Source organism: Furipterus horrens, unplaced genomic scaffold, assembly GCF_987537825.1.
Source record: "Furipterus horrens unplaced genomic scaffold, mFurHor1.1.pri manual_scaffold_15, whole genome shotgun sequence".
In the NCBI taxonomy this organism is placed as follows: Eukaryota; Metazoa; Chordata; class Mammalia; order Chiroptera; family Furipteridae; genus Furipterus; species Furipterus horrens.
Window position 1 is genome coordinate 2,711,778 of NW_028327185.1, and position 26,759 is coordinate 2,738,536.

The following is a 26,759-nucleotide window of genomic DNA, read 5'->3' on the forward strand; positions in this document are numbered from 1 at the left end:
TAATGGAGAACAGCGTGCTTAGCCCAGAACAGGCATTCAGTTAATTCCATAGACCTACTGTGTATCTATGTAGGGACTATATCTGTGTTTTATACATTAAAGGGGCTTTTTATGCCCACTTCCAAAACAAAAACAAATTTTTCACCCTTGAGGGAGTATTGTAGCTGTTGAGGACGCATGCTTCACACCTGTTACTTTGCACATTTGCCTTCCTTCCTTGAGGGACAGGGAAGGTCTTACTCATCTTTTCTTCTTTGTGTCCCCGACACATGACACATTCCCTGACCCATAGGAGCCCAGTAACTGCACATTGGTGTGTGAGCCAATGGAGTGCTTCTGGGTGAGAAAACTGGCTCCCGACTGTAGATGGCTTCCTCGGGTCACCGAGCCAGGTGTCCGTTCACATCGGGTCTTTAACTGATGACTTTGACTCAGTGTCTCCTTATGTTTCCACTGAGGCACATGTGCTTTGTGCATCCCTGACAGGCTCTTGTTGTGCGTCACAGATGACAACTGTTTCAAATACTTTATACACAATACACGGTGACTGATTTAACCAGGAGTCGTCATCTGACTTCTTCTGAGTCGCTCTGGCCTGCTCCAGGAGACGGGACAGATTATTTCTGACTTATTTGGACAGGAGGTATGAAGGAGAGGGAAGGGAAGAGGCCAATGGGGACTTTGAGGGCTTTGGTTTGAACAACTAAGTGGCGGTGCTTACTGAACGTCGGAGAGAAATACAGATGTGTTGGGGAGAAGATAATAAGTTAATCTGAGTGCCTGGGAGAATTCCAATGGGGGTGTTGTATAAGGTGCTGGATTTTTGCTGTCGGGCGCTTAAGAAAAAGAAACAAGATGCTTACACAGACCCAAGAGTCATCAGCATATAGATTCTGATTAAATCCATAGGAGTAGCTAAAATAACCCCAGATGAAAGACTGCAAGGGAACTATAGAATAGGCTCGTATTTCTAGAATATTCAGGAAAAAATCCTTTAAAAAACATAAACAAGAGACCAAAGTGTGTAGAACTAGAGAATATGCCATAATACAACAGTGTGCTGTCACCTGGTTACATGTTTTGTCATGAGATTGAACACCTATACCTTCGGTGGTCCAGGTGGGGCCTGAGGTGGTCAGAGGCTCCCTCAGCTGGTCGCTTCCATCTAGAAACCATCTAGTCTTGTCTGGTACCCCAATGGGAGTACAAATATCATTTCCTATGTGTTCTATGATATGAGAAAGATGTTGGAAAAGAGTTGGACCACAGAGACAGGAAACAGCAATTCGTGGTGCCAGACAGTATCGGAAGCATAGTGACAGGACATTGATGACCGCAGGGAGGGTAGTGCCAGTTAAACGTGTGCACGCCAGGTTTGTGTAGCTTGTGGGAGGATGTGAAGATAAGGATCTGGGTGTACTAGACGGTCCCCTAAAGTATTGGAAACTTAGTTTTTTGTCTTATTGCTGCTGCATCTATTGCTTCCACTGCCTAAGGCACATAATCTGAAATGGATGTTGGAACACCCATTATTTTGTTCACAGCCCTCCAGCAGAAGGAGGGAGATGCCAGGGATAAAAGGGATGTCTCTTCAATTAAAGATACTATCAAGTAGCTGGACACACCATTTCCACAGGTCCCAGTGGCAAGGAAGTATGTTTTATTTTGGGGGGCCCAGATCTAATATTGAAAAAGACAAGAAGAATGGCTATTGAGAGACAGCTATCAGTCTCTGCCCCAGTAGGTTTTTGTGAAGAAGGTCATTGTGAAGGCGAGGTGAGACAGATGAACATGGCCGGATGGGAAAGGGGAGGTGGAAGTGGGACTATTTGGTTTCAGGATCAAAGAGCTCTAAGCAGCTTTATGGAGACTGAGCCATTAGGGAAGTTGAAACTGTGCATGAGAGATCCAAGTGGAGCCCTTTGCTTCGATGTTTGGACATGAGGAAAAAATAAAGCAATGGAGCTTTCAGAGAGGGTAGTTGCTGAGCTGATAATGATTTATATAAAATGGAAATATTTGGGCAATAAACTTTCCATATCTTCCTATATTAAAACTAAAGTTTTGATTCAAAGAATTGTATCACATCCTTCCCAGAACATTAATTTTTCAATGATATCAATATTTTACATAATTTACCACTATAGTTAACTTAATTGCACTTAAATATACATATATCTTATCTTTATGACTGGAAATTCAAATGTTGTGTGTTGGCCTATGTGTAAGAAAGTGTGGCCAATTTGAATAAAATAAAATATTTTTGTCATTGAGAAATAAAGTTAATTGAGTGAACTTTTTACTTTCAGCAGTTTATTATGGATTGAGTAGAAATAGTCAATGAATGAGCTTTCTAAATGCATTAAAACAAGGAGAAAGTTTCAATTATGATGGCTGTTCCCGCTCTGAATTTAAATAAGTAGGTAAAATGGGAATCAATAGCGTGCAGACAAGAGACAGAAGGACACGTACGGCTTTTTCCTGAGGGGAAGGAAACAGAGGAGTTAACCTTTGACTAGCTAGAAATCAAGCAGGTGGGTCCCACATAAGAAAATACGATCTGTACCAGTAGAAAAATCCATCAATAGAAACCAATCCAGAGAATAAGGATATTAATGTAGTATTACAGTATGGTCTCTACTTTCACAATGGTAGAGGAAAACAGGAACATGATAAAGAGGGAATCAAAACTATAAAAGAACCAACTGAACCTTCTAGATTTCAAAATTCCCAATGCAGAACAATGAGTACCCTAACATAAATGATACGCTCAAAATCACGCAGGAAGGTTACAGCCGACTGAGAGACAAACCTTGAACGACATACAGCCAACTTCTGTTCTGAAGATGGTAATACATGGCATTGGGGCTCTCAAGAAAATTGCTAAACAGGTCCCGGAGGGGAAAGTGAAGTCATCAGCAGGTGACAGATTTTGGAATATCGGACTTTGTAGGAGAGTTAAGCCCTGTGTGACTGACAGTGTTTTCGCTGTAAGCTATTTCTTGTAGTGACGGAAGGAAAACACACCCTCACTCTGGTGCCGCACCAATTTCTTTTTCTTTCTTTCTCTTTTGTTTGCTTTTTCCATCAGCATTTAGGTATGCTGTGGTGTTTCTCGTCTTGAAAGATCCCACCCCCCTTTCTCTTCAGCTCATGTTCTGTCCCTGCCTCTCCCTCCCTCCCGAATTTCGTCACCGCTGCCACCACAGGCCACCACCATAGTCTCTCCGCTGGGCTTCTGTGATGTTCACCTGCTCCCGCTTGTTCCAACGTGAACCCCTGAAGTTTATTTCCCACAGAGCAGCCCAGGTGCGGTGTCCACCAGGGAACCTGGTCACGCCAAACCTCCCAGCCCCGCAACCTGCCACCGGCTTCTCATTTGCTTTAGAATAAAATTCAAACTTCTGGTCAAGCTCTGCACAGCCGTGTGGGGTCTGACGTTTGCCTTCCAACGCCATCCCCAGCGAAGGGCCTCTTCGCTCACCGAGTCCGTCCTCGGGGGCCTGACTTCCACAACCTACACCAGCACCTCCGTCTTTGCCACTGTCCCTTTATTCTTTATCTTTCCATGCCAACGCCCTCCCATCGCAACACACAGACAGCGCTCGCTTATGAATTACAGATTGATACTTCCTGCCACAATAAGAATAGAAAATCTCAATGCAGCACGAGATATGAATCAGGTGCTGATTCTAAAAATGATATATTGATTTTAAATCACACTGATGGTTTATTGATAATTTAATTCAATCCCTAACCTATGAGATAGCGTGACTGTCACCCCGTATTATAGGTGAGGAAACTGAGCATGAGAGGTGAAAAGAGCTGGGGTCACCTGCCTGTGGCCTCAGTGTGTGTGGCTGGGGTCACCTGCCTGTGGCCTCAGTGTGTGTGGCTGGGGTCACCTGCCTGTGGCCTCAGTGTGTGTGACTTGGGAAGCTGCAAGTCCCAGGCAGAGTCTCTGGCTTCAGGGCCTAAGTCCTTAACTGAGCCTCTCATATGACACCTTCGTATTATTGTTTAAATGTTTCTCTCATTACAAAACGCGTAATGGATGCCTGTTTTCAAAATTATTATTTAATAAAATACACCCTGATATAAGTAAGATTTTTTTTCCTTATCAAACTGTGTGTTTTTAAAAATGCTCTTACAATATTTCTATAGGAAAATTTCAAAACTTAAAAATGAAATGCATGTGGGTATGGAATGGGTGGGACTCAATGAGTTGTGTTATAAGGACCGTCAGAGCATAATCCTCCTTCCTTTCTAATGTCCTCTGTCCGCGGGAAGCGCTCTTCGCTGGATGTTTTTACACGAAGCTTTTGGCTGGATAACTGCATATGCTAATTAGTGTAGCAAAATAAGTCTCTTGGTAAATTCTGGCAATAGTTAAATTTGACTTGAATTTTTTTTAACATTTTCAGTATCTTAGTACATTTATTTCAGATTTTCATGAGGAAAACAGTTTCGTTAAATAAATATGTCAAGGATTAAATATTAATTTCAATGAGGAAATATTAATTTCAATAAACAACTTAAACTGTTTTGGCTTTGCTGGGGTCACCGATCACGTATCAGGACACATCACAACTGCTCAACAGATTTCCTTCTTAGGAAACAAGTCTTGGCTCTGGTTCATGAGCCAAATTTTCCAGAACAACTTCATTTCATCGACTAGATATGTTATTGTATTTTTGGTAAAAAGCCTTACTGAATCCCCTTGTGTGTTTGCCTCCTTCAATGACCATGGTTCTGACAGGGCCTTAAAGACCCAGAAAGCCCACCATGGTGTTTTCCTCCAGAAGCCAGCGATAAATAAAAACATCACGCAGGAAACATGAGTAGAGATGAAAAAGCAAGACGCGAGGCTGCGGAAACTGGGTGGCTGGTGTGGTTTTGGGGTGCGACCACAAGGGGCTTTTGAAACCTCACCCCCTACTTCTTAAACACCAAGTCACAGAGCGAAAGAGCAAACTGTGGGGCTTCCCAGCCTAGCGGCGGGGCGGAGTGCCAGCCGGCAGCAGTCACGCCACCGCAGGGTGGGCGAGGGCGAGGGAACGGCTTTGAACGCAGCCACGTTTAAAAATGTCTGCGAGCCTAGCCCTGAGGAACAGTCGTCCGTGGGGGGTGAGGGAGGAAAGAATCAGGGCTGAGGAGGTCTTGTCATGGGCCACCCATCTCTTGACAGAAACCATAGGTTGTCATCGATTTGAGCTCATTAGCAAAATGCTCCCATTCCTGGAGTCCACAGAAACGCACATCCTCAGAATGACAGGTGACACCCCTGAGCAGAGAGAAAAGTATTGACACACTAGTTCTATCTTCTGTTGTAAAATTGTCAGTTACCTGGAGAGTTTTTACATCGGGAACTGGCAAACCAAGTCACCCATGGATTCTGACTTCACCCCAGAACCAAAAATGAGTACAGCACCCTGGGCATGATCAAGGGAAAGGCGGGCACGGATGCTGCCTGAGAATTTTGGTGTTAAAATTCTTTTCCCCCGAAAGCCGCTGCTCAGTGACATTCACTCTTTACACAAAAAGGTCAAGAATGCCACTGTTTATATAAGAGCTTGAGTTACGCGCAGACAAATGAGAAGGAGATTTTCTGGGTGACCTGTGGCATTTCCGAGTATTACATCGTAGTCTCCGGAAGGCGCTATTAATTTCTGTTGCTTCGTAGAGCAGCTACGGGAATTCACACAAGGGGAGAATTTCTCAAAAGCACACATAAATTGCTTGTCACGTAAACAGGTGACCCTGGTTATCCCGTGTCAGGACACCGCCTTTTGAGCCGGAATTGTACCTTATGTGGAGCAAGCTCACGTCATACATCCACTGGAATTCCATCTCCATGGTTAGCCGTCTACCCCGGGTGCGACCGACAGGGGTAGCAAATAAAAACAGGATTCCCAGTTCCATACGAATTTCAGATAAACAACAAATAATCGCTTACCACAACCATGTCACCTGCAATATTTCGGACACATTTATGCTCAAACATTGTTAGCCTTTTCATCCTGACAGAGCTCACAGAGCAGTCTGTTTTGCCTGGACACCCTGTTCCCAGGGCAGGATACAATTCTTGTGTCTGTCCTGGAGACACACGCCACCAAATATACCGCTTCGCTTGACTCTTCACCTGATGCATCTGTGATTGTAATAGTCGCGCTGCCGTACTTACGGCGGGTTTAGTTATACAGCAGTTATCTGCACGATCAGGCAAGGATTTTCATGTATAGATTTTAAAAACAGGGCACATCTGCACATCAGTTTGAAATATAATGAAAAGCATTGTCTTTCATAGCCAAGTGACAGATTTTTAGTTAAGATGAACACAATAGTAGAGGTTATTTTATAAAAATAATATGTACGTCCCAATGCAGGAAATTATCAGGGCCAGCTGCATTGGCTTATAAAAGAACTTTGCTTTAACTGTATGTAGTTATGTGAGTATTGGTCTGTCTCTATGGGTCTGAAATACATTTTTAGGTGTTGGATTGAACTGCAAAATTAAGACCTCTTTCCGGAGCCAAAGTTGTCAACAACTGAGGTGACTAGAAGGATGCTACACTTCTAGGGCAGGAATTTAAAACTAAATACCATCATAGCCTACAACCTCGGCCCCTGGAGGATGAATGCTATTGACATGTGTGTCTACGCGCCTTTACATTTCTGTTGTTTCATGGCCTTGGCAGTGGAAACCCTCAGATCCCAAAGCTGCTTTCTGTTCCTTTTCAGCGTCCCTATAGGCGCCGCGTCAGGGCTCTTGACAGGAAGCCTGACGATGCCTTCAGAGTGAATCGACAAAATTAAAATGATGCCACTTTTTGTTTTAATATATATTATATGTCCATGTGTGTATATGTATACACACACACACAAACACACACATACGTATTACTTTAGAGGAAAAACCAATGACATGAAAATCACAGTTAGGCTCTGTTCTATGGGATCCCCTGCATTCTGCAAAACCAAGAGCGTGGCTGTCTTGTAACAAAGTCGAACATATTTAAGGCCTTCAGGCTTTCTAGATACAGTTTTGTTGTATTTTCTAGACACAGTGGCATTAGGTGGTTTTTCACAGAATTTCCTGTATGAAGATTCCTTTCTGGGATGGCTATCTTTACCCACAATATATATATATTTTATAATTGATAAAGCCTATAAAAATAAGTTGACATCTTGTTTAGCTATATCTTTAATAGAAATAATTTTCAGCGTAAAAACGTAAAGGGTAGAATATAACTGTGGTTGTTTTGAGCAAAATTAGATACTTTACTTTCATCATCTATTGGAAGAAAAATGAGTACCAGTCAGATTTTCCCATGATAGGAATTTGAAAATAATCAGTTGGGTACACAATACTACTGTGGGCAAAATGATAGCACATTCCCATTGACAGCTCTATGGTTTGAAGATAAGGTGCTCTGTAATAACCGCTGTAATGTTCTGTACATAGCATAACCCGCTTGGCTTTCCTTTATGTTCTAGATGAAATGAATGACCATCAGAGTACCCTGTCCTACATCCTGATTAACCCGTCCCCTGACACCAGATTGGAGCTGAATGACGTTGTGTAAGTTGACCTGACATCTCACATCTATAGATAGAAACCACCAATTTATTTTTTGTATTTTTATCTCCATCATTATAGTCCTTATGATCCCTGCAATATAAATGTCCAAGTCTAATTTCTGTGCTCAATAAACAAAGCTTTGTTATGTATTTCTCTGTGTTATACTATAAAAACACTGCAGGATTGTAGAAGAATAAAAGAAGGAAATAGCAGCATGAATTCTGTACTCTGTAAGCTAGTATACACGCATATTTGGGGAATGAAGAGAAAATATGTGGAATAATAAGAGAACAGCTTAAAGAAAAACCAAAATAAAATAGATCAACATTTCTTAGGAAAAGGTCTAAGGTAGTAATTTGATTCATAAAAAACTGTGTCATATGAACATACTCCTTGATGAAAAGAAAAGAAAAATAGCCAATGTTAGGGCTAATATATCAACCAAATACTAATATAAATCATAAATATTTGATAAGTTGAATGTGGTGAAGTGGATCATAACTTAAATATAATGATGCTTGTTCATCAGCATTCATCATCATAACCTTCTTAAGAATAGAAATAATACAAATCATCAGCCACAAAAAGGACGAAATACTGCCCTTGGTGACAACACGGTTGGACCTTAAGAATATCATGCTAAGTGAAATAAGACAGAAAGGACAAGGACTACAGGCTCTCACTCATATGTAGTTTATAAAACAGAAAGCAACACACAGACTCATAGGCATAGACGATAGCATGGTTCTCACCAGAGGGAAGGGAAATGGGGGGCCAACTATGTGCTGAGGGAAGGAGCCCAGACTTTGGTGACGATACAACACAATATACGGCAGAGCACAGGGAATATAGTCAATATTCTAATAACTATGTATGGGGCCCAGGGGGGATGGAATTTATCTGGAGGATCACTTAGTAAATTGTGTAACGTCTCATCACTAATACAATATTGTATGTTGACTGTAATTGAAAAACGAAAAACTGATGTAAAAAGTACAAATAAATGCTGTATTATAGAATTATATACCTTAAATTTGTGTAATGCTATTAACCAACGTCACCCCAATAAATTTAATTAAATAAAATAAAATAATTTTTTAAATGAATCCTAACCCTGCAACATTTTACAGGCCAGCTAAACAGCGAGCCCTCCTGCTCACGTGTGTGGATAGACACTGTGTCGATAACCGGGCCACGGGACAGATACGTTTGAGGCCGTAGTCTCAGGGGCGAGCAGGGACTGGGTCTGCGCTGTTTGCTGGCCGTGGGACTCACGCGCCTTGTCTTCTGCCACCAGGTACCTAATCCGACCAGACCCGCTGGCCTACCTGCCTCGCAGCGAGCCCGGCCGGAGCAGCGTCTGCCTCGCGCCGGGGGAGGACTCTCGGGAGGAGACGCAGCTTTGATAACGCGGACGTAACAGGCTTCTTTTTTCCCACAAGGATCTTGCTTGAAAAAACTCTACATCTTAGGAAAAACCATGTTGCTGGCATGAAATCCTCTAGATTGGAATATATTCAAAGCTCTCATATTTTTAAAAAATCTATTCTCCTAGAAGTATAGATTATTTTGAAATTTAACCTACTGCGTATGGGTATTCCTCCTATTGATTTTTGAAAGACATCAGTGGAATGACTTGGAAACCTAAATTAAAACACACAATTTTAAACCAGATATTTAACTGTTTGACAATAAGTCATACTGTAGGAAGTCAATTTTTAAATATTTTAAGGTTTTATGGAAGTAAAGTAAAAATCTTGCTATATTTATTTGGTGCATCACATCAGACATAGAAGATTGTTGCTCTTCTTAAAAATTAAATGTGTTATATTCTTTAAACTTGCTCTTTTATAAAACTGAGCTCATTACAAATGTCTCATCTTCTCTACACAGAGATTAGTGAACAAACGTGTGGACTGACATTTTTGTAAGAATCACAGTTCGCTTTAGCATAGAAATCGTACTCTGTTTTCATTGTCTATTCATATGATACCACATTTATTTTAGATTTTGAGATGCTCATAGCATGTTTTATTACACTGAAGAAACCAAAACAAATAAAAGAAACATAAAAAACCTGAACTTTTTGCTGACTTTATGTCTGACCCTCATTGTATGCCGAGAAGAATACAATAAAAAGCTAATATTGATTGTTCTCTTAAAAAGGTACTTAAAACATATTTGTTGACTTAAACTTAACCCAAGAATTGAAACATTAATTGAAATACACGATAATTTTCACTGGACTATTGAGCTTCGACATTCTCCACATATCTACACACAATATTTCATTAGAGAGGTAATCTAACAGTAAAAGAAGCAAAATTATACTTCTTAGGGAATGCGAAGACATTTGAAACATTAAAAGTCCTCTTTTTTACCTTTAGGACTGAAATAATAATACTCAAAATCAATATGTAAAAATTTTGATTTGATTTTGAAAAGTTATCTATAGGAGCTATGTTTTAACATTATGGGAACTAATGAACATTATTTAATATAATGAACACAGGTAGGTTTGCCACTGGAACTGAATATAAATCGTGCAGAATTTGACAGTTATAAGGGAAACATAAGTTGACCTTTAGTGACATCAGTGCTCTTGTCAGTGTTTCTGTGTCCCCTTCAGAAGAGACAGGGAGGCACAGGAGTGCAGTTGCCCGTGAGCTGGAATGTGGTCAGGTGCACAGAGACACGGTGGATTTAAAAAGCTACTCTCTTCTAATGTTGTGTTTTCTTAATTTCTGAACTGGACACTGAGTTTGAAGTGAACAGAAAGTAAGACATACAAGAGTAGAAAGAGACATTTTACCTTCTTTTCATAAATAAGCACAAAAATTAAACGGAAAAGAGAAGGCTTAAAAAACAAAAACAAACAAACAAACAGAAAAACAAAGACAAAGAAAGAAACCTGAATAGTCCCCATGTAATTCTATGGACATAAAAATGTAAAACATAAAATGTGAAATTATAGATTACAGCTGTTGTATACTATAGTTTGTTTGACTGAGAGATGGAACTGCCTATTTGTTGTTGGGTTTGTTTTTTTTTCTTTTCTTCTTTTTTAATTTTAGTACTTTACCCCACTCTCATTTTGAAACAACAAAACCTCCTAGAATTTCCTCTACAATAAGGAGAAACTATCTGGAATTATCTTTAATCAGACAGAAGAGTAAAACTTACAACAAGTTACTTAAAACTGGGAGCATGTCTTAGATTGTACACATAGGTATGTATATGTTATAAAGACATGGGAAAGATATTTGACAAACACACCTACTGATATGTAAATTATTCAAACTAATGGCAGAATAAAAGTAATATTTGTAATGGAGAACAATAATGAATTTACTGATCCTGTTTCATATTTGCACATCAATAGTCAAGTATGATGTTTCCTTGAGTTGCCATTTCTTTACTTCATTACAGTTATTTTTAGGAATAAATATAAGATTTTATGGATCTTCTATTTCCTCAGAAGATCGCAAGGTCAGTATTTTTGCATTATGATGGTTGTCAAGACTAGGATTTTAAGTTGTGATATGACTATATTTCCTATAAAACTAAAAATTATGTTTCATAAATTTTACAATAGTTATTTTTGATTATGAACATTAGTCCAAATTTACTACTTGACACACTTCATATAGCTTGCTATAATAATGACAATTTATTAGTCTTTCTGTTATTTAAAGAATAAAAACATGCTTACAAAAACCTCTTAACAAACTGTTGCCTTTTTAAAATACACTTGCACATGAAAATAAAACCTAGAGTCAATAATAGTCCTTGTAGCCCTAAGGGAACCAGTTCTGTTTATTGTCTATGTAACATTTTGCTACCAGTTATATATTGAATCGCTTTAAAATAAATAATAAATTATTTCTGATGATGAAAACTCTTGGTGTTTTTCTTTTTTGTGACAATGTTCATTGTTTAGACAAACTATGTATTGAAAGTATGACACTCATTTGTCAATTTGACGTTTTAAAACCAAAATAAAAATGAAGGTGGTGTCACTGGAAAAGACAGCCAGAAACGGCTACCAAACCACTTCCTAGGGATCAGGTTCTGAGTGAGTGGGGCAGGAGGGAGGCCGAGGTCCGGAGAGGAGATGAGCAGAGGGAGGAGGGGAAAGCAGGGTGGGGAAGCGTGGGAAGGAAAAGAGGCGGAAACATCCAATGCACGTTCCAGAAGAAAATCTGGTTATCACAGAGCAAAGGGCAATGTCCCAATACACCCAAGCGACCAGAAAAGCACCGGTCTGAGAAGAGAAAAATAGAATGTGAAGCCAAAGGTAAACTTCGGGATCCGGGAAGATGGACCAGACGCACGTCTCCCTGTTCCGCCGGCTAATACCCGGGAAAAGCCCTGCGGACCTGTGCCCAGGGAGCTTCGGAGCGCGTGGCCACGTGGGGAGAAGGAGGGGCTGGGCTACGGTGCTGGGACGTGATCAGCCGCCTGGCGGTGACTCCCCTGGGCTTTCTCGGTGCCTCCTATGTGGCTTGGTCTGGACACTGGCAAACACCAATCAGCGGAGACAGAAAGGTCCCAAGAAACACCTGCTCTCTTCTTCCCAAAGGCTGACCCACGCGTCCCATGCCACCTCCCCAAGGCCAGCCTCCGCGCACTCCCGCAGAGAACGGCTCCTGGTTTACTGGTGCCTCCAGGGAGACGGTCCCCAGGAGGGGCTTGCCCCAAGTTTCCAGCAAGTCCCGCCCACAGGCCCCCAAGTGCCTTGGCTGCAGTTCTGCGAGGCAGGCTTTGCCATCTCTGCCCCGCCTGACTCAGTCCCCAGCCCTCTGCCTGGGCGCCAGGGTGACGCGTGCCCCGTGCGCCTCCCGCGGCTCGATCATCCTCCAGTTCCCCTTACTTAGTGCTCATCAATCTGTCGCTCCTTCAAAGCTCTATAACAAATCTCTACATAAAGTCTCCGTCCTGCCTTACTGTGTGATAGGATTATGCTTTCTTACTCAGATCTGACAGCGTTTCAGCAGAGACAGAACAAGGCTCTGTCCTCCTAAGGACAAGGAAGGAACAGCAATTTTAGATGTTCAGGGCCAACCAAGTGACAAATAATTTGATGTTGAAAATGGAGTATCTTCTGATCACTTTTTAATGAAAACGAACTGATTTTTAATGTTTTAGGCAGAAAGCATGCGGTGAAATGACTGATGTTTTCACTGGAAAACATGTTGCTAAAAATAATTAAGAGGCGGTGCTTGATTTATTATCTCTAAAGGGGCTGAATTCTTTATTTTGAAGAACTTAGCATCCTCTGAGTTAGTGAAAGCAAGTCTCATTTCTCCCCTTAGTGAGATGAAGATGTATTCTTGCACCTGCACCCAAGTCATCAGCTACCTGCACGTCACTGTCACAGATGTAAACATCACTGTCACGGACATAAAGCCCTGCTGAGCAGCAAAGAAGACGGTTCTTTGACCACTTCAAAATGTAAATATTTCAGGGCACATATTTTTTAAAAAGAAATCTGTTGAAAAATCCCTACCTATTTACCCACATGATTTTAACATTTCTTAGATAGCATGAAAAGTTAAAATCAGTTAATACATTGATTCTATGTTAAGTCATATTGAGGTCATGCAATTATTTTTCTTTTTCCTTGAGTTTGCTGAGATATCGATATTCATGAATTATACACAACAAACTATTAAAAGTGAATTATTGAGACTCTGCAAGAGAAAGCTTAGTATTTTGAAAAACCACTATTAAAATATATTGATGAGATAATATATTTTAATAATTATTTGGACTTTCAAAGCAATTTTTCTATATTAATAGAATCAAAGTTCCCAGATGTCATTCAATATTCCTCAGTGTCCTCCTTCAGTTTATCTTTTTATATAAAATAGCCACCAAAGCAATTGCAAAAGTCATATAATTTCACAGCAACTCAGTGAATTCATTTAACAACTGTTTGTGCCCCACAAGATAGTTTCGATCTGAGTCCAAAATCAATTGTTTGTCTGTAATTCTTCCAATATCAGCACAGAATCAACCACAAGATACAGACAGTCATGGGAAGTCATGTGTCCCGTGTACACGGTATTGACTGCTCCTCCAGACTTGTCTGTGTCATGATTGCCACATCCCGTGTCCCGCCAGGGGTCGGGCCACCCATCCTCCCAGCGGCAACCACTTGGCCCTAGACACCCAGAAGCTAAGTGGGGCAGTGCTGGGGCTGAGCGGAGGGCTGGCCGGTCACCAAGCACCGCTGACCGGCCCTGGAGCCTGGCAGTGTGTGTCTGTCCATTCCTCACCAACCCCATGGAAGTCACAGGTGGCTCTGCAGGAGGGAGTCAGTGTGGGGGGTCAGCGCTCACCCCAACTTTCTGTTGGAGGCTCTGAGCAGTAGAAAGCACCAGTGGCCTGAGGACCCAGAGCCTGACTTCGGAAATGGCTTTTGTAGCAGAAAATGGTGGTAGAGTTGGCCACCTCGAAATGATGGCGTAGCAGCTGCATGCTGTCGGGGACTAACAATGGTTGATGTGAGGACCTCAGAAGCTCAGAAGTAAACCTCTGCTGAGAATTAGGACAAAATATTCAGCTGACAATGCCCGCTGTTCATCACACCACCTGACTGCCTTCTGCCCCCAGGGCGTAAACGCAAAGCTCTTCTTTCAACAGACACAGAGAGGAGAAGCTCAGACACCCCAGGGCCAACCTTTGACTTTTCTCTTCTGCTTCATTACCCCTGCTTCACAGCAGCTAATTTCTCAGTCCTGTTATTTCTGCCTTGGAAGGGGGTCTCAAAACCCTGTATTTTCACTCCTGCTTCCCCAGACCGGGGAACTGAGACACCAGCCTAGAGCCAGGCTGTTCTAATGAACCTGCCCTTTTCCATTTCTGTCTCTAAATCATGACAAGAAAGTTCCTTCAAACATTTACGTTGATGCTGAGTTAAGATCACCCACAGGCTCCTCTCATTACTCTGAGGTTAGACGGTGAAATCGTCAGGCCTCGTAGGTACAGTCTGAGCCCTGCCTCACCGAGTGTTCACTCCGTTCCACTCGCTCTGAACTATTTCCAGGGTTTCAAATATGTCACATGGTTTCTCTCTAATGACTCGAGACCACGAGGTCCTCTCTCTGGGGTCTTTTCTCTAGCTTGTCACTTCCTTCTTCCTTCGTAGCTATGGCGATCTGAAATACCAGTGCAGACATAACCTGGTCATATCTCCAGACAGTAGCGGTCCCACCTCCATGCTAAACTAAAGAAGAATCAAAGGACAGACTGAGAACCGAAAATAGACTGAATCAACCTTCTTTGAGAGACAGTCAATCAGCCATAGGGGTGAGGGACAAAAAACCCCCAAATGCAAACAGGGAGAAGACCTCGAAATGCAGAATAAGTCAGGGGGACAACCCAACTGATAGTAATTGTTACATTTAAAGGCTCAGCTGGGAAAGAAACACAAGTACAAAGAATTTGGAGTATAATTGGGTTTATTTTTGGATTTGCTTCATGAGAGCACCATCTTGTGGCCAAATGTCAGGGAGTTTTCCATTTCCAACTCAATAAGGCCGGGTTGAGTTCAGCAGAAAGCCTTCTGTAAGCAGCCAACCTTCTTAGACTATCATTATAAAAACTGGGTTTGTGTTACTTAAATTTCCAAAAAGTTATTATTATATCCATTATTGAGAAAGATCTTATTGGACTCTTCAAGGCTAATTTAAATCCAGTGTACGTGCATTAGGAACAGAAAATTTATTATTTTCCAACACGTTAGGTTTACTTGCAACCACACCTCATTAGTTTCTGTTTAATTTTTTTTAATGTTATGTGCATTTCATCAGTTGCATTGGAGGGAAAGCAAGATGCACGCTAGACGGGGGGCAGTGGGGGGCTGAGCCCACTGTTGGGCTTGTTGTTCATGATCCCAACATCCTTCAACGCAAAAGCAGAGAAAACCCGTCCTAACCGGTGTGCCAGCCACAGAGTCAGGTGGTTTCACACCCTTTATCCTATTGAATTTCCTCTGAACATTTCAAACGGTTGTCTCTCCTCCTGGCGGAAATCGTTAACACCCATTCTCACAAAGCAGGATGATGAAGTTCAGGACCGTGAGTGACTTCACTGGACATGGACGAGAAATAAGAGTAGAAAGTGTCTTCCAGGGCTGCGTGTTCTTTCCATCACACGGTTGCTTCCCCGCAACAATAATGATAAAAGACAGAATATTAGGAATTATGGGAAATTGAAGATTCGTTGTGACTCTAGTACAAATCAGGAAATGAAGGGACTTGAAAAAAGTCTTGTGTTTTGAAGTCCGAAATGAACAGAAGTCACAGGTCAAAGGCAAGGGAGGCAGGTTTTGTTTAATCTGCACAATTCTAATTAGAATGAAAAAGCTGGAACCTGTTACAGACATAAGACACATTCTGTGCATTAAACCAGCTGTGCTTGGAGGGACTGGCAGAAAGGAGGACCCCAGGAGGTCGGGGCCACATAGACCTGGTGGTGGCTGCATTCATTCCAAGGACGTGACGAGCTGACCATCTATGCAAGTTATAGGAATTCTCTCCCAGCCAACCTTAGATGTACAGAAATAGTTTTATGAGGATTTTTTAAATACATGAAATATAAGATTTTCAGGGTGTGCCTTATCGCCTTTCATTATTCTTGCTGCCAGATTCACTTTGTTCTGCACAAAACGGTGACACCTTGGGTTATTAGGTTAGTTTTTCCCCTGTGAATAATTACAACACTTCCCTCTGATAGGCAATTCAGATTATTACTTATGAGAGCCGTCAAGCCATGGGTGCATTTCGCCCCGTCAAAAATGAAACATCCGTCGCCTCACAGTTCATGATATGTCCAGAAAGCTTAAACAGTCGCGTGTGTATAATACATTGTGTCATCGTAAGTCACTTTCACAACTGACTGTGCAAAAAGCTATCAGCTGGTTGCCAATATTTTCTCAAATTGGATTCCACCTGCGTGTGTTATTTGCCAAATCATTTCAGAGACAAAATCACAGAAGGAGTTGCTAGAATGCGGATGAGACAGGAATTTCATGCAATGGTATCCGCAGCTGCGATGGAGCCTGCCTATAAGGCCAGTTTCCCGTTCCGACCTTCATCTTGTCTCCACCCACGGCCGGACAGCATTGCTGTTATCTGTCCCCATAATGGAATCCATTTAAGTCTTGATCTCGAAGGCTGCAGGAGAGGGTGCTGGCTGGGTGCAGAGGGAAGCTAGCTCAGTGTTTACGGGCAGTGAGGTGGAAACTCAGCGCCTGGGATGAGAAATGGTCTCAGCCCCTTTGCAGGTGTAGGAACCGCACTGTTTACCATCCAAGAAAGAATCAGTTTCATCACTATGTTTATTAGTTTCCGGTGCTGTAGCCAATTACCTCAAGCTTCTTGGCTTGGAACAGCACAAATTTATTATCTTAGGTCTGGAGGCCAGAGGTCTAGAATGAGTCTTCAGAGGCTAAGATCAAGGCACGTGCCCCTCTCGAGGCTCCGGGGGGGCGCATCACCTTGCCTTTGCTCGTAGCTGGAGGCTGCCTGCGTGTCTGGCCGGTGGCCTTTCCTCCGCCATCAAGTCCACCGGCCTAGCTCACCTTCCTCCTTCAGGGCTCTGCTTGCCTCCCCATCAGGGGCACATCTGTGATCACACAGAACCCACGCAGACAGTTCCGGACAACCCACTATCTTACAGTTAAATCACATCTGCAAAGTCCTTTCTGCCATGTGAGGAGACACGACCCTTGGTTCTGGGAACCAAGACGTGGCCACCTTTGGGGGCCACTGTTCGGGCCGCTACCCGGAGGGGCTGGCTTATTGACTTCGTCACATGTACTCCACGCAAGTACCAAATAGTGTTTGAATGCTTGCTTCCTCCCAGGTCCTCGGCCGCATACAAACACAGGTTTGGCCCCAAGGTCCCTCTTATGACAAGTCTGATGGATCGTCCAGTTACTTCAATGGCTTGTGAGTGAGAAGCGCAGTGTGACAGGGGTGTCTGGAAGGAGACTTTGGTCTGGTCTCTGGGGCTTGGGAAGGTTTGCTGGAGGTGACCACGCAGGGAAGAGCTGAGGAGGAGTGGGAGGGACCAGGTACGTTGCTTGTGGAACCCGGGACGACAAGGAGAAGGGGAACTCAATCTCCTGCACTCACGTGTCTGTCTAGCCTTAGACCCCCCCCACCCCGGGCCTGCATCTGCTGGTGACTGAAGGGAAATAAAACATGGGCACAGTCCAGCACTGACAGCAAGTTCATGTCAACTCTGGTTAAAGGACAAAGGCTTTTCAATTACTCCCTGGGGCGAGCCTTTGTATTAAACACATATGTACATATATGTATGCATGTGCATGTATATGCTGTACACTACACACCTACATACACATATAACTACATATATAATTACATGCAGTTACATGCTTCTTTTTTGTTATTGGCCAAAATGGTATTGAAATTTAGGGGAAGTAGTATCAATTCTTGACGTTGGGAGTCTTGGGTTCGAATACCTGTTCTGATCTTACAATCGTTGTAAGACTGGATAAGTTAATTCTTTCCTCTTGGTAGCACTCTTCACGACTATTTAATTCTATTTGATAACAAAATACAATCTCATAATTTCCCTGCTCTCAGGAGAGCTGTAAGGATAAAATTAAGCTAATATACAATATTGAGGTTAATTAAAATTACCACAGAAACACAGCATTACTTTATGAACCGATAGGTCACAAGGGAAGAGGCCAAGCTGACAAATCTAAGAGAAATGTCACCGTCTTCACTGAGTGTCTCAGTAAGTGGAGGCAGGCGTCACACTAAAAAAAATGACCATCTGCCTGCTGTAAAAATACTGGATCGCTCTTTGAGAGACACAGACTAGTAAAATTTTGGAACTGTGACATCGGTTCAGTTTGCAGTACTTCAGTGATGAAGGGCCTCTTCTTGGATGAGAAACAGGGAAACAGCGCTGGGAGCCTTGGAGCTGGCTCGTGGCCGAGCACACAGAACTCTTTGCAGGTAATAAAACCGCGTGCCAGTCCGTCGCGAGCTCCAGCTGCCTCCCGTGCGTTCTTGCTGGCCACGCATGTGGAGCTTTCCAGAGATTTTTATTCTTCTCTGTAAGCCTACTGCTTATGCCTTTGCTGAGAGGACATTTTGTCTCTCATCTGAAAATGTGGGTGTTTGCTGCAATATTTACGGTTGATCTTATTAAAAAAAACGATGAATTTCTCAAAGACCAAACATTTCTTCAAGTGTCCTTTCTGGCTAAATCTGTGCCAATCCCTCTTATTCTGGTTTAACGGTTGACCCGCTACTCTCCCTAGGTCTCACATACACACGGGCAATCGGCTGCCATGCCTTCTTGTTAACACCATACGTCTGTCACATCTGTTCTCTAGTTTCTGCTTTGTGTGCCTGGCCATAATTTAATCTGTCGCGTCTCTTGAAATGGAACGCTGTAACGCCCCCTTGACTGGCCTCCCTGCCTTCTTTGGGCTCTCTTTTGAAGTCACACAAATTATTCTAAAGCATAATTAAAATCATTTGACTCCACCATCTCTACCCTTTTATGAATCGTCCCCGAATACCAAATCAGATTCATTCAGGGACAGACACGTGGTGAAATGTACTAAACACGGACTCCGAGGCTGTCTAGTCTGTGCTGGGCAAGGTTTTGGAGCTTGGGAAACCCCTCTTCCTTTACCTGTACTAACACCTGACAGGATTGCTGTGAGGACATGAGCTCAGTCACTAAAAATACCTCGACTATCCCCTAACGCCTTGATAGGATTCAAATCAAGGCGCTCTCCCCTCTGCCCTATAACATCTGCATTCCCAGTGCCCCTCTATACACATTCTCCTTTCCATAGACTAGTCACTGGTTACCACGTTCTTCCCCATTTTTTTACCACCTGTAAAAATCTTAACTTTCCTTCAAGGGCCGTCTCACGTCCCATCTCTCGCTTTCATTATTCTTCCCCTCCTCCGCCTACAATGCTGGTTCTTGGAAACTCCACAGCGTTCTGTCTCCTGCTTATGATCTCTGGCGTGGCCTACCTTGCACGATGTCATTTGAATTTTTGTTGCCGACCTTCATTCCAGGTGGCTCGTCAATTCCGGGACCGTGTAGCCTGAGGCAGACAGCAATGTCACGTGCTGGAAACTCAACACGTATTCACGCGACGGATTGTATTTCCCAGAGATGGCTGCAATCATAGCTCTTGTCCCGCCGGCTCTTCTGCGATGTCGCATTGGCAAGTCTTCGTCCTGGGGGGCAGTGCCTTTCGCCACCCTCTTCAATCTGGGCAGAAAGTGTGACTATTTGGCCAACAGAACAGGACAGAGGGACATGGTGCCTCTTAACAGCTTGGAATGCTTGCCTGTGGGAATGTTTGCTTTTCAGAGACCTGTCCCTGAATTTTCCTTTTCTCCTTTTACTTCATTCTGTAGTTTTTGGTGATCTGTCTTGGTATAGCCAGGCTTTATATGTGTCAGTTACACTGTTATAAAGTCATTTTTCTTAAAAAAGGAATATGTCTCATTGGGGCAAGGAAGAATGGATTCCAAAGCTACACAAGGAAACTTCTGGGTGTGACAGTCACATTCATTAGTCTGAATGTGGTGATGGTTTCACAGCCGTGCACATATGTCAGATCATATCAAATCGAACATTTAAAATGTCAAGTACACCTTCTAAATTTATTTCTTTTCTTCACATGTATATATATTTTTTACATAAAATTGAGATTCCTGGCATAGTTCAAGCAATGACATAATCTCCGGAGAAAGGAGGGAAAGTTTGTATTCTTTCTTTTAAAATTGCAGTTTTAAATAGAATGGTGTTGCCGGGAGAGTTCAGTGTATAGAATTCTGATGACTGTATTTGATGGCTGGATGCACAAGCGTGTGTGTGTCAAAGTAACGGTGTTACATGAGACGGGGCAAATAGCTATTCTATCACTACTTAATCATGTTCAATAGCATATTAGTATGTGTGGCATTAAAAATCAGGGGAGTTACATGGGTTTAAAAGGCAACCATTTACAATAATGCGGTCATTTTCATCTGTTTTCATCAGGTTCCCCCCGCCGTTCTGCACACAGACCTGAAATATCATTTAAAGAGTGATAAAATTCCACGTAATATAAACAGAAGACTTGGCTCTTTGGGGCCATGTGTCTACTCTGCTCATGTCTTTGTTTTAAAAAGTGAAACACACCCGCGTTCATCGTCCGAGCCTTAGAATTAGATAACAGTCCAGACTGGAGTGAATTTATCGTCGCCTTGGTGATGGCATGAAAATGGCCTTGTTTTCAGTACATGAAGCAACAGGACCTGGTAACCAAGGGAGTCATGGCTCATGAACACAGTGCTCTCACAGCAGTGAAAACCCAGGACCGACTGACCGTGATGTCAATTCTCCCCGCAGGAGCTGTGGTTTTAAGCAGGGATGAAGTCCTGGCGTTTGGTGAGGTGGACGAGGGCCGGGGAGTTGGTGACAGCCATTATGGCCCCTAGTTACATACAGTGTCATGCTTCCCTCTGGCTTTTCGCGTGGCCGTACCCGCCACCCGCGCGACGCCCGGAGGAGGGGCTCTCCAAGGGTCTCCCCGGGAAGCCCTGGCGGGTTGGTTTGGATGTGCTACTTGCTCTCACGGATCATCTCAGTAGGTGTCCACAGAACTACAGAGAACAGTTTAGTCCGTTCTCTACGCAAGAACACAGCACTCAGAAGGCAGGAGTCACATACAAGAATCAAATAGCTAATTGCATTGGCCGGGTCTGAAACCCAACTCACGCTAGCCCGCGTCTCGTTTTCGTTCTCCCACATCACACCTGTTACGGCCAGTTCCGGAAGCACATCAAAGGGGGCAGAGAATTTAAAAACATTATCTTGATCCTCAAAGCAATTCTAAAGTTTAATTTTAGGAAGTCTGTTTTTCAGATGCAAAGTGCAACTGAGGAAAATGAGAGGACTTACTGATGCAATTAGTGAGGTCAGAAAATATGCACGTGCCTCTCGGGGTGTGAAGTCTATATTGTGCTGAGCTTCCGCGGCCAGTGTTCACTGGAGAATTAGGGCCTCATAAAGCAGGAAATTGTAGGACCCTGTGAGCAAGTCTGGAATTCTTTAATTAAACTTGCACTGGAACAGAAGCAAATACACATGTAGGGGGTGACAGAAATTTATAGGAACATATAAAATATAAATGGAATAATTACTAATTTGACATTAACAAGTTGACCCTTTGTTTTTTACTTCATATGCACCCGAAATTTCACTAAAACATTAATTAATCAATATTTAATAAGTGATCACATGTACTGCTCTTAGTATAACTCAAGACATTTTTTCAATAAAATGGATATTTTCAGTAAAAAAGGATAAAATGGATACACTCAATAATATTTTAATAACTATGTGTGTGTATAGTTCCAGGTGGGTACTGGAGCTAATGTAGTGATAATTTTGCAAATTACATAAATGCCTAATCATTATGTTGTACACCTAAACTTAATATAATATTATACATTAAATGTAAGTAAAAATAAAAAAAGGAAGGAGAAGAGAAATAGCAAACAAAAGAGCAAAGAAAATTTTAGCCATGAATGCATTTTTATGCTATTAGATTAATTAATTAACTTTAACTTCACAGATAATTGATTACTGTGTTATTTTTTAAAAGTGAAAAAAAGAGCAGAAAATGAAAAGAAAGAAAACCCAAAAGAAAGGAAGAAAAAGAAGGAAAGAAAGAAAGAGAGAGAGAGAGAGAGAGAGAGAGAGAGAGACAAGGAAACATGTCACTAAGGCTAAAATCCTTTCTGGCCACTAGACAGGGCTGTTGTTCTCTGCTAACACGGGGGACCTGAGTTTGCAGTGGGTTTCTTTTTTCTCCAAACTTCTTGAATTATTTCATTTGAGTTTTCACACATATGTATGTTTATATGCATGTATTATTATCGATTTGTGAACCACATCCCTGTGAGTGTGTGTGTGAACACACCCTCCATTTTCCAACTGAGAAATTCTGTCACACAAAGACAGAAAAAATAACTCATTATACTATTAAACTGGCTTTTGAAATGTTTTACTGTCAAATCCTTTATTATTTCCTTTACTAGGCAATCATTTTCTGTTCCCCTAAACATTCACTGAGTAAATTCTTAACTAAATATTCATCCTCAAATAAACCACTCACAAATCCATAGGCAAGGTCAAGAGAAGGTAAGGAAGGATTTCAAAGATCCGAGCGGAAAGGCAACGGGGAAGCACTAGAGGTTTCGAGGAGAAGAGAGACATAGATAGATTTGAATTTTAGAGTGATACCTAAGGATGGAATATTGATGAAAGGAAAATGGTGGGAGGACTGATTACGAGGCTATTTTGATAGTTGCAGCAAAAGATGAGTAGGATATTCATAATAGCGTGTCAGCTGAAAGATAATACGTGATTGTTGTATAAACATTGCGCAGAATGTTACCATTTCCCATACTGCACAAAAGAAGAGTATTCACCTTAGTCTCTAATGCGGCCAAAGCACACTTCCCCTCGAGTATTTTCATATGCATTAAATCAAAACAAGTGGAAGGCTATTTCTGTTTGTGGGATGACCCGACTTTAATGCTAAGTTCAGAATTCCCCAAGTTATTTCACTCGAGAATAAAAATGGCATCCAAACAAATTTTATTTTATTTTTTAATAAATGCAGATGGCAAAGTCGCTACTTCTCTCCAGCCTTGCAACACGATTCTGGTTTGTGGGGCGTGTGTGAGGAAAGAAACCTGGTCCCCGTCGGGCTTTCTGATGCTGTGAAACCCTTCGGAAAACAAGCTGTATTCTGACTGCTGAGAGCCTCGGTGTCTGGGGCGTCTGTGCATCGTAGCGCGGAGACTGCTTGTCAGGTATCTCAGCTACAGGACACGGGGACATGAGCGTGACGGGAGCGGTGCCTGTCGATGCTGAAGATGCCTCTGGGACCAGGGTCTGCTTCAGACTCGCCACCCACTCCCCGCCCCCGGCGCTGTGCTTCCAGCATCATCCGTGTCAGGAAACGAGGCCGTTTCTGAGCGCCATTTGCCCTCAAGTTCTAACGAACCCCTTAATTAATGAATAGGACCGAGGAAATGTTTCAGCGCTGTTAACCTCCGGCAATGACCGTGACGTGCGTCATTACAAAGGGTTTTGTTTTTATTTAACAGCAGTAAACTGTTTATTTGGTGTCATATTAAAATTGTGTTTTCCCCAAGTGGAATTTGTAAACTTTGCCTCCTTCTTGTTCTGCTATGTACGTAGTCGGTTTTTTTCAAATGTCTTCCGTTCCCTTATTTTATAAACCTCTTAGTTTCATCCCTCAGTCCAGCACTTCGAGAGAGAGCGGCTTGAACTGAATGGATCAGATTGAAAATCATGAGCATCGCTGACCCCAGATGAAGGTCAGGTGAGAGGGAAGCCCTCAGAGGACCGTCCTGGGTGGCGCCCAGACTTCCTGGAATATTCTTTCCTTCACATGCTGAGTGTTATGCTTTTCTTGCTACCTTCCTTTATGCTTAAGGAATTCTTCCTTCTAGCTGCGTGGTATCAGGCCAGCGACTTCAGCTCCTTAGACTCACATCCTGTGACACAGAACCATGCCTGTCCAGGCAAGCTCTGAGGACTTCACGGTATTTGACAGCAAGGACATTGCCCTGACTTGTCCTGGTGCATTAGAGAGTTTACAGATATTCTCACGTGAATGATGGAAGGCGTGCAGACGCAGCCTGGCGGGGCTCCAGAAAGTGGCCCAAAACATCTTCTGGGCTCCGCACCCCATTCCTTCCCTCCAGCCTGTGGAAAAGTCGACCGGAGCATGGGGGTCCCGATAGACACAGAACGTTGTATTCGCTTGAGACACACAACACAGTGATTCGACATTTTCGTACGTGTTAAGTCACTGTGCTGTGTGTCTGAAACTACTATAATATTGTGCATCTACTGTCATTGAAAATTTAAAATAAAGACAGAATTTCTTTGCAAGCAGCCGTTTGTATGCCAGGGAATGCTTTGCCAAGACACCGGAGAGGGGAGGCGAATGCTAATGTCCACACGTCACACCCAAGGCCACTGAGGGGCAGTGCTGTGGGTGACCACCTGAGCTGCAGAGGTCTACGCAGGCGTTGGTCCGTGGTCCTTAGCTCTGGGAGGCAGGAGTCTGGGGCTGACTTGCACACACAGGCGAAAACTGAGATGCTAACTCGGCTCCCCTGGAGCCCTGTGTAGGGGTTGGCGCTGCCCAGGAAGCCAGTGGCCCCTCCGCAGATACCAGGACAAGGAGAGTGAAGCCAAGGTCAAGGAAGGGGTCCTGTGAGCTCCACAGGGTCAGGGTCGCCTTGACATGCCCCGCCCAAGGGCTGTGTGTGCGCAGGATGCATGTTCTCCGAAGGGGGTGTTTCACTACCTTGTTTTCCTTCCCCTTGATGTCTCTTTATCCAGAAACTAGTTTTCTCCTTCGTAACAATGCAATAGAATATAAAAAAATCACGTTCAGGTTTCTACAGAAAGTTTTGTCAATATTTAACATCGAAGTGAAAATGACTGGGTTGAGTCAGACCGACACTTCCTGTTAAGACAAGACAAAGATTTACCAATCCACCATTTTTTACATAAACGCTGATTCCTAATCCCAAAAGGGAATTTGCTTCTGGTTCCTGATGACTACCACACAGCAGTAGAAGTCTTACAGAGAAACCAGACTTTATGAATCTCGGTGAGCATGTGTTTTATCTTCTTCTTAAAAATTGATCAGTCGCTCCTCTTTCTCAGGATCACTGCTGCTATGTGGGGTCTTTTGTGGTCCAATATAAAAATTGATTTGCCTTTTGACCCAGCAATCCCAGTTCTGGGAATATATCAGAAGGAACTCAAAATGCTATTTCAACAGAACATAAGCATCCCTGTGTTCATTGCAGCGTTATTTACAATCATCAAAATATGGAAGCAGCCCCAGTGTCCTTCAGTGGAGGAGAGGATAAAACAACTCTGGGATGTCTCTGCAATGGAATACTACTCAGCCATATAAAAGAAGAAAAGTTGACCCTTTGGGCAGCGTGGATGGACCTGGAGAACAGTATGCTGAGTGACATAAGCCAGTCAGAGAAGGACAAATGCCGTGTGATCTCACTCACATGTGGAATCTAATGAACAAACTGAACGAACAAGGAAAACAGAGACGGACTCATAGACGGAGAGCAGATGACTGTTAGTTGCAGTGGGCGGGGTGGGGTGGGGTAGGGGGTGGAAGGACTGAGCAAAAAGGAAAAAGGACGCAAGGACGTGGACCACAGGGCGGTGACTGTGGGGGAGGGGCCATAAGGGGACTAAGTGGTGATGAAAAATACAATAAAAAATCAATCAATTGCTTTCCTTTCCCGCTCCTCTGCTTTTGATAAAGAGCCGAAATGAGCCAGCTTTTAGGGGACAAATGGTTGTTACTTCAAAGAGAAGAAGCACTTGAGGTTAGGGACCACGTGGAGATATGTCTTTTATATCACTTACAGGATAGTCACGGAGGGGAGTTCAACAAGAGGTTGTTGATTCAATGGTCTGCAAAATTTCATCGGCTTCCTACCTCATATCGATGTTAATATCTTGCCAAGATGATTCACATAAGAAGTCACACTCATGATTTCAAGTCTCACATTTTAATTCTGAGCCAAGTGATGAAATGTTATGAATCTAATCTTATCACTAGAGTAATGGTAAATATTGGATATGAAATGAAAATTTAAATCTCATTAATTTTGGGGATCATGATGTATACTATAAAAAATTGCTTTAATTAATCAAATTGTATCTCAGAAAATTTAAAACACTCTTTATTCCAACTGCAGAAAGATCATAGAGAAGAAAATGTTAGCTACAGTTTATGTTGGTTATTCACACTTTTTAAAAACTAAATGTCATTTATTGTAAAGGGAAAGAGAAAGTAACACTTCAAGAATTCTTGGTAGTTTTTAAAAACTTTTTAAAAGACTTATAATAATCTTATAAGCAATTTCTTGTCATCTCCATTTTATAGATAAGAAATCTAATTCTCATGGGTTAAATATTTTTGGCCAAATCAAGCTGGTAATAAATAATTGTTCAAAATGAAACAATTTCTTTTTTCCAGATAGTGTGTATGATTTTTCTACCATTAGTATGTACTCTTGAGATT

General features: G+C 42.5%; 1 protein-coding gene across 5 annotated transcripts in view; it reads left to right on the plus strand.

The window, feature by feature from the left end:
• KCNT2 (potassium sodium-activated channel subfamily T member 2) overlaps positions 1-9,041 on the plus strand; it is a 153,154-nt gene extending 144,113 nt beyond the window's left edge. For all 5 annotated transcript variants that reach the window (XM_090263166.1, XM_090263167.1, XM_090263168.1 and 2 more), the window contains 2 exons: positions 7,498-7,582; positions 8,880-9,041. In XM_090263166.1, coding sequence (XP_090119292.1) covers positions 7,498-7,582; positions 8,880-8,988 — 194 coding nt within the window. In that variant the 3' untranslated portion in view covers positions 8,989-9,041. The remainder of the gene's footprint in view (positions 1-7,497; positions 7,583-8,879) is intronic.
• Positions 9,042-26,759: the final 17,718 nt, after the last annotated feature.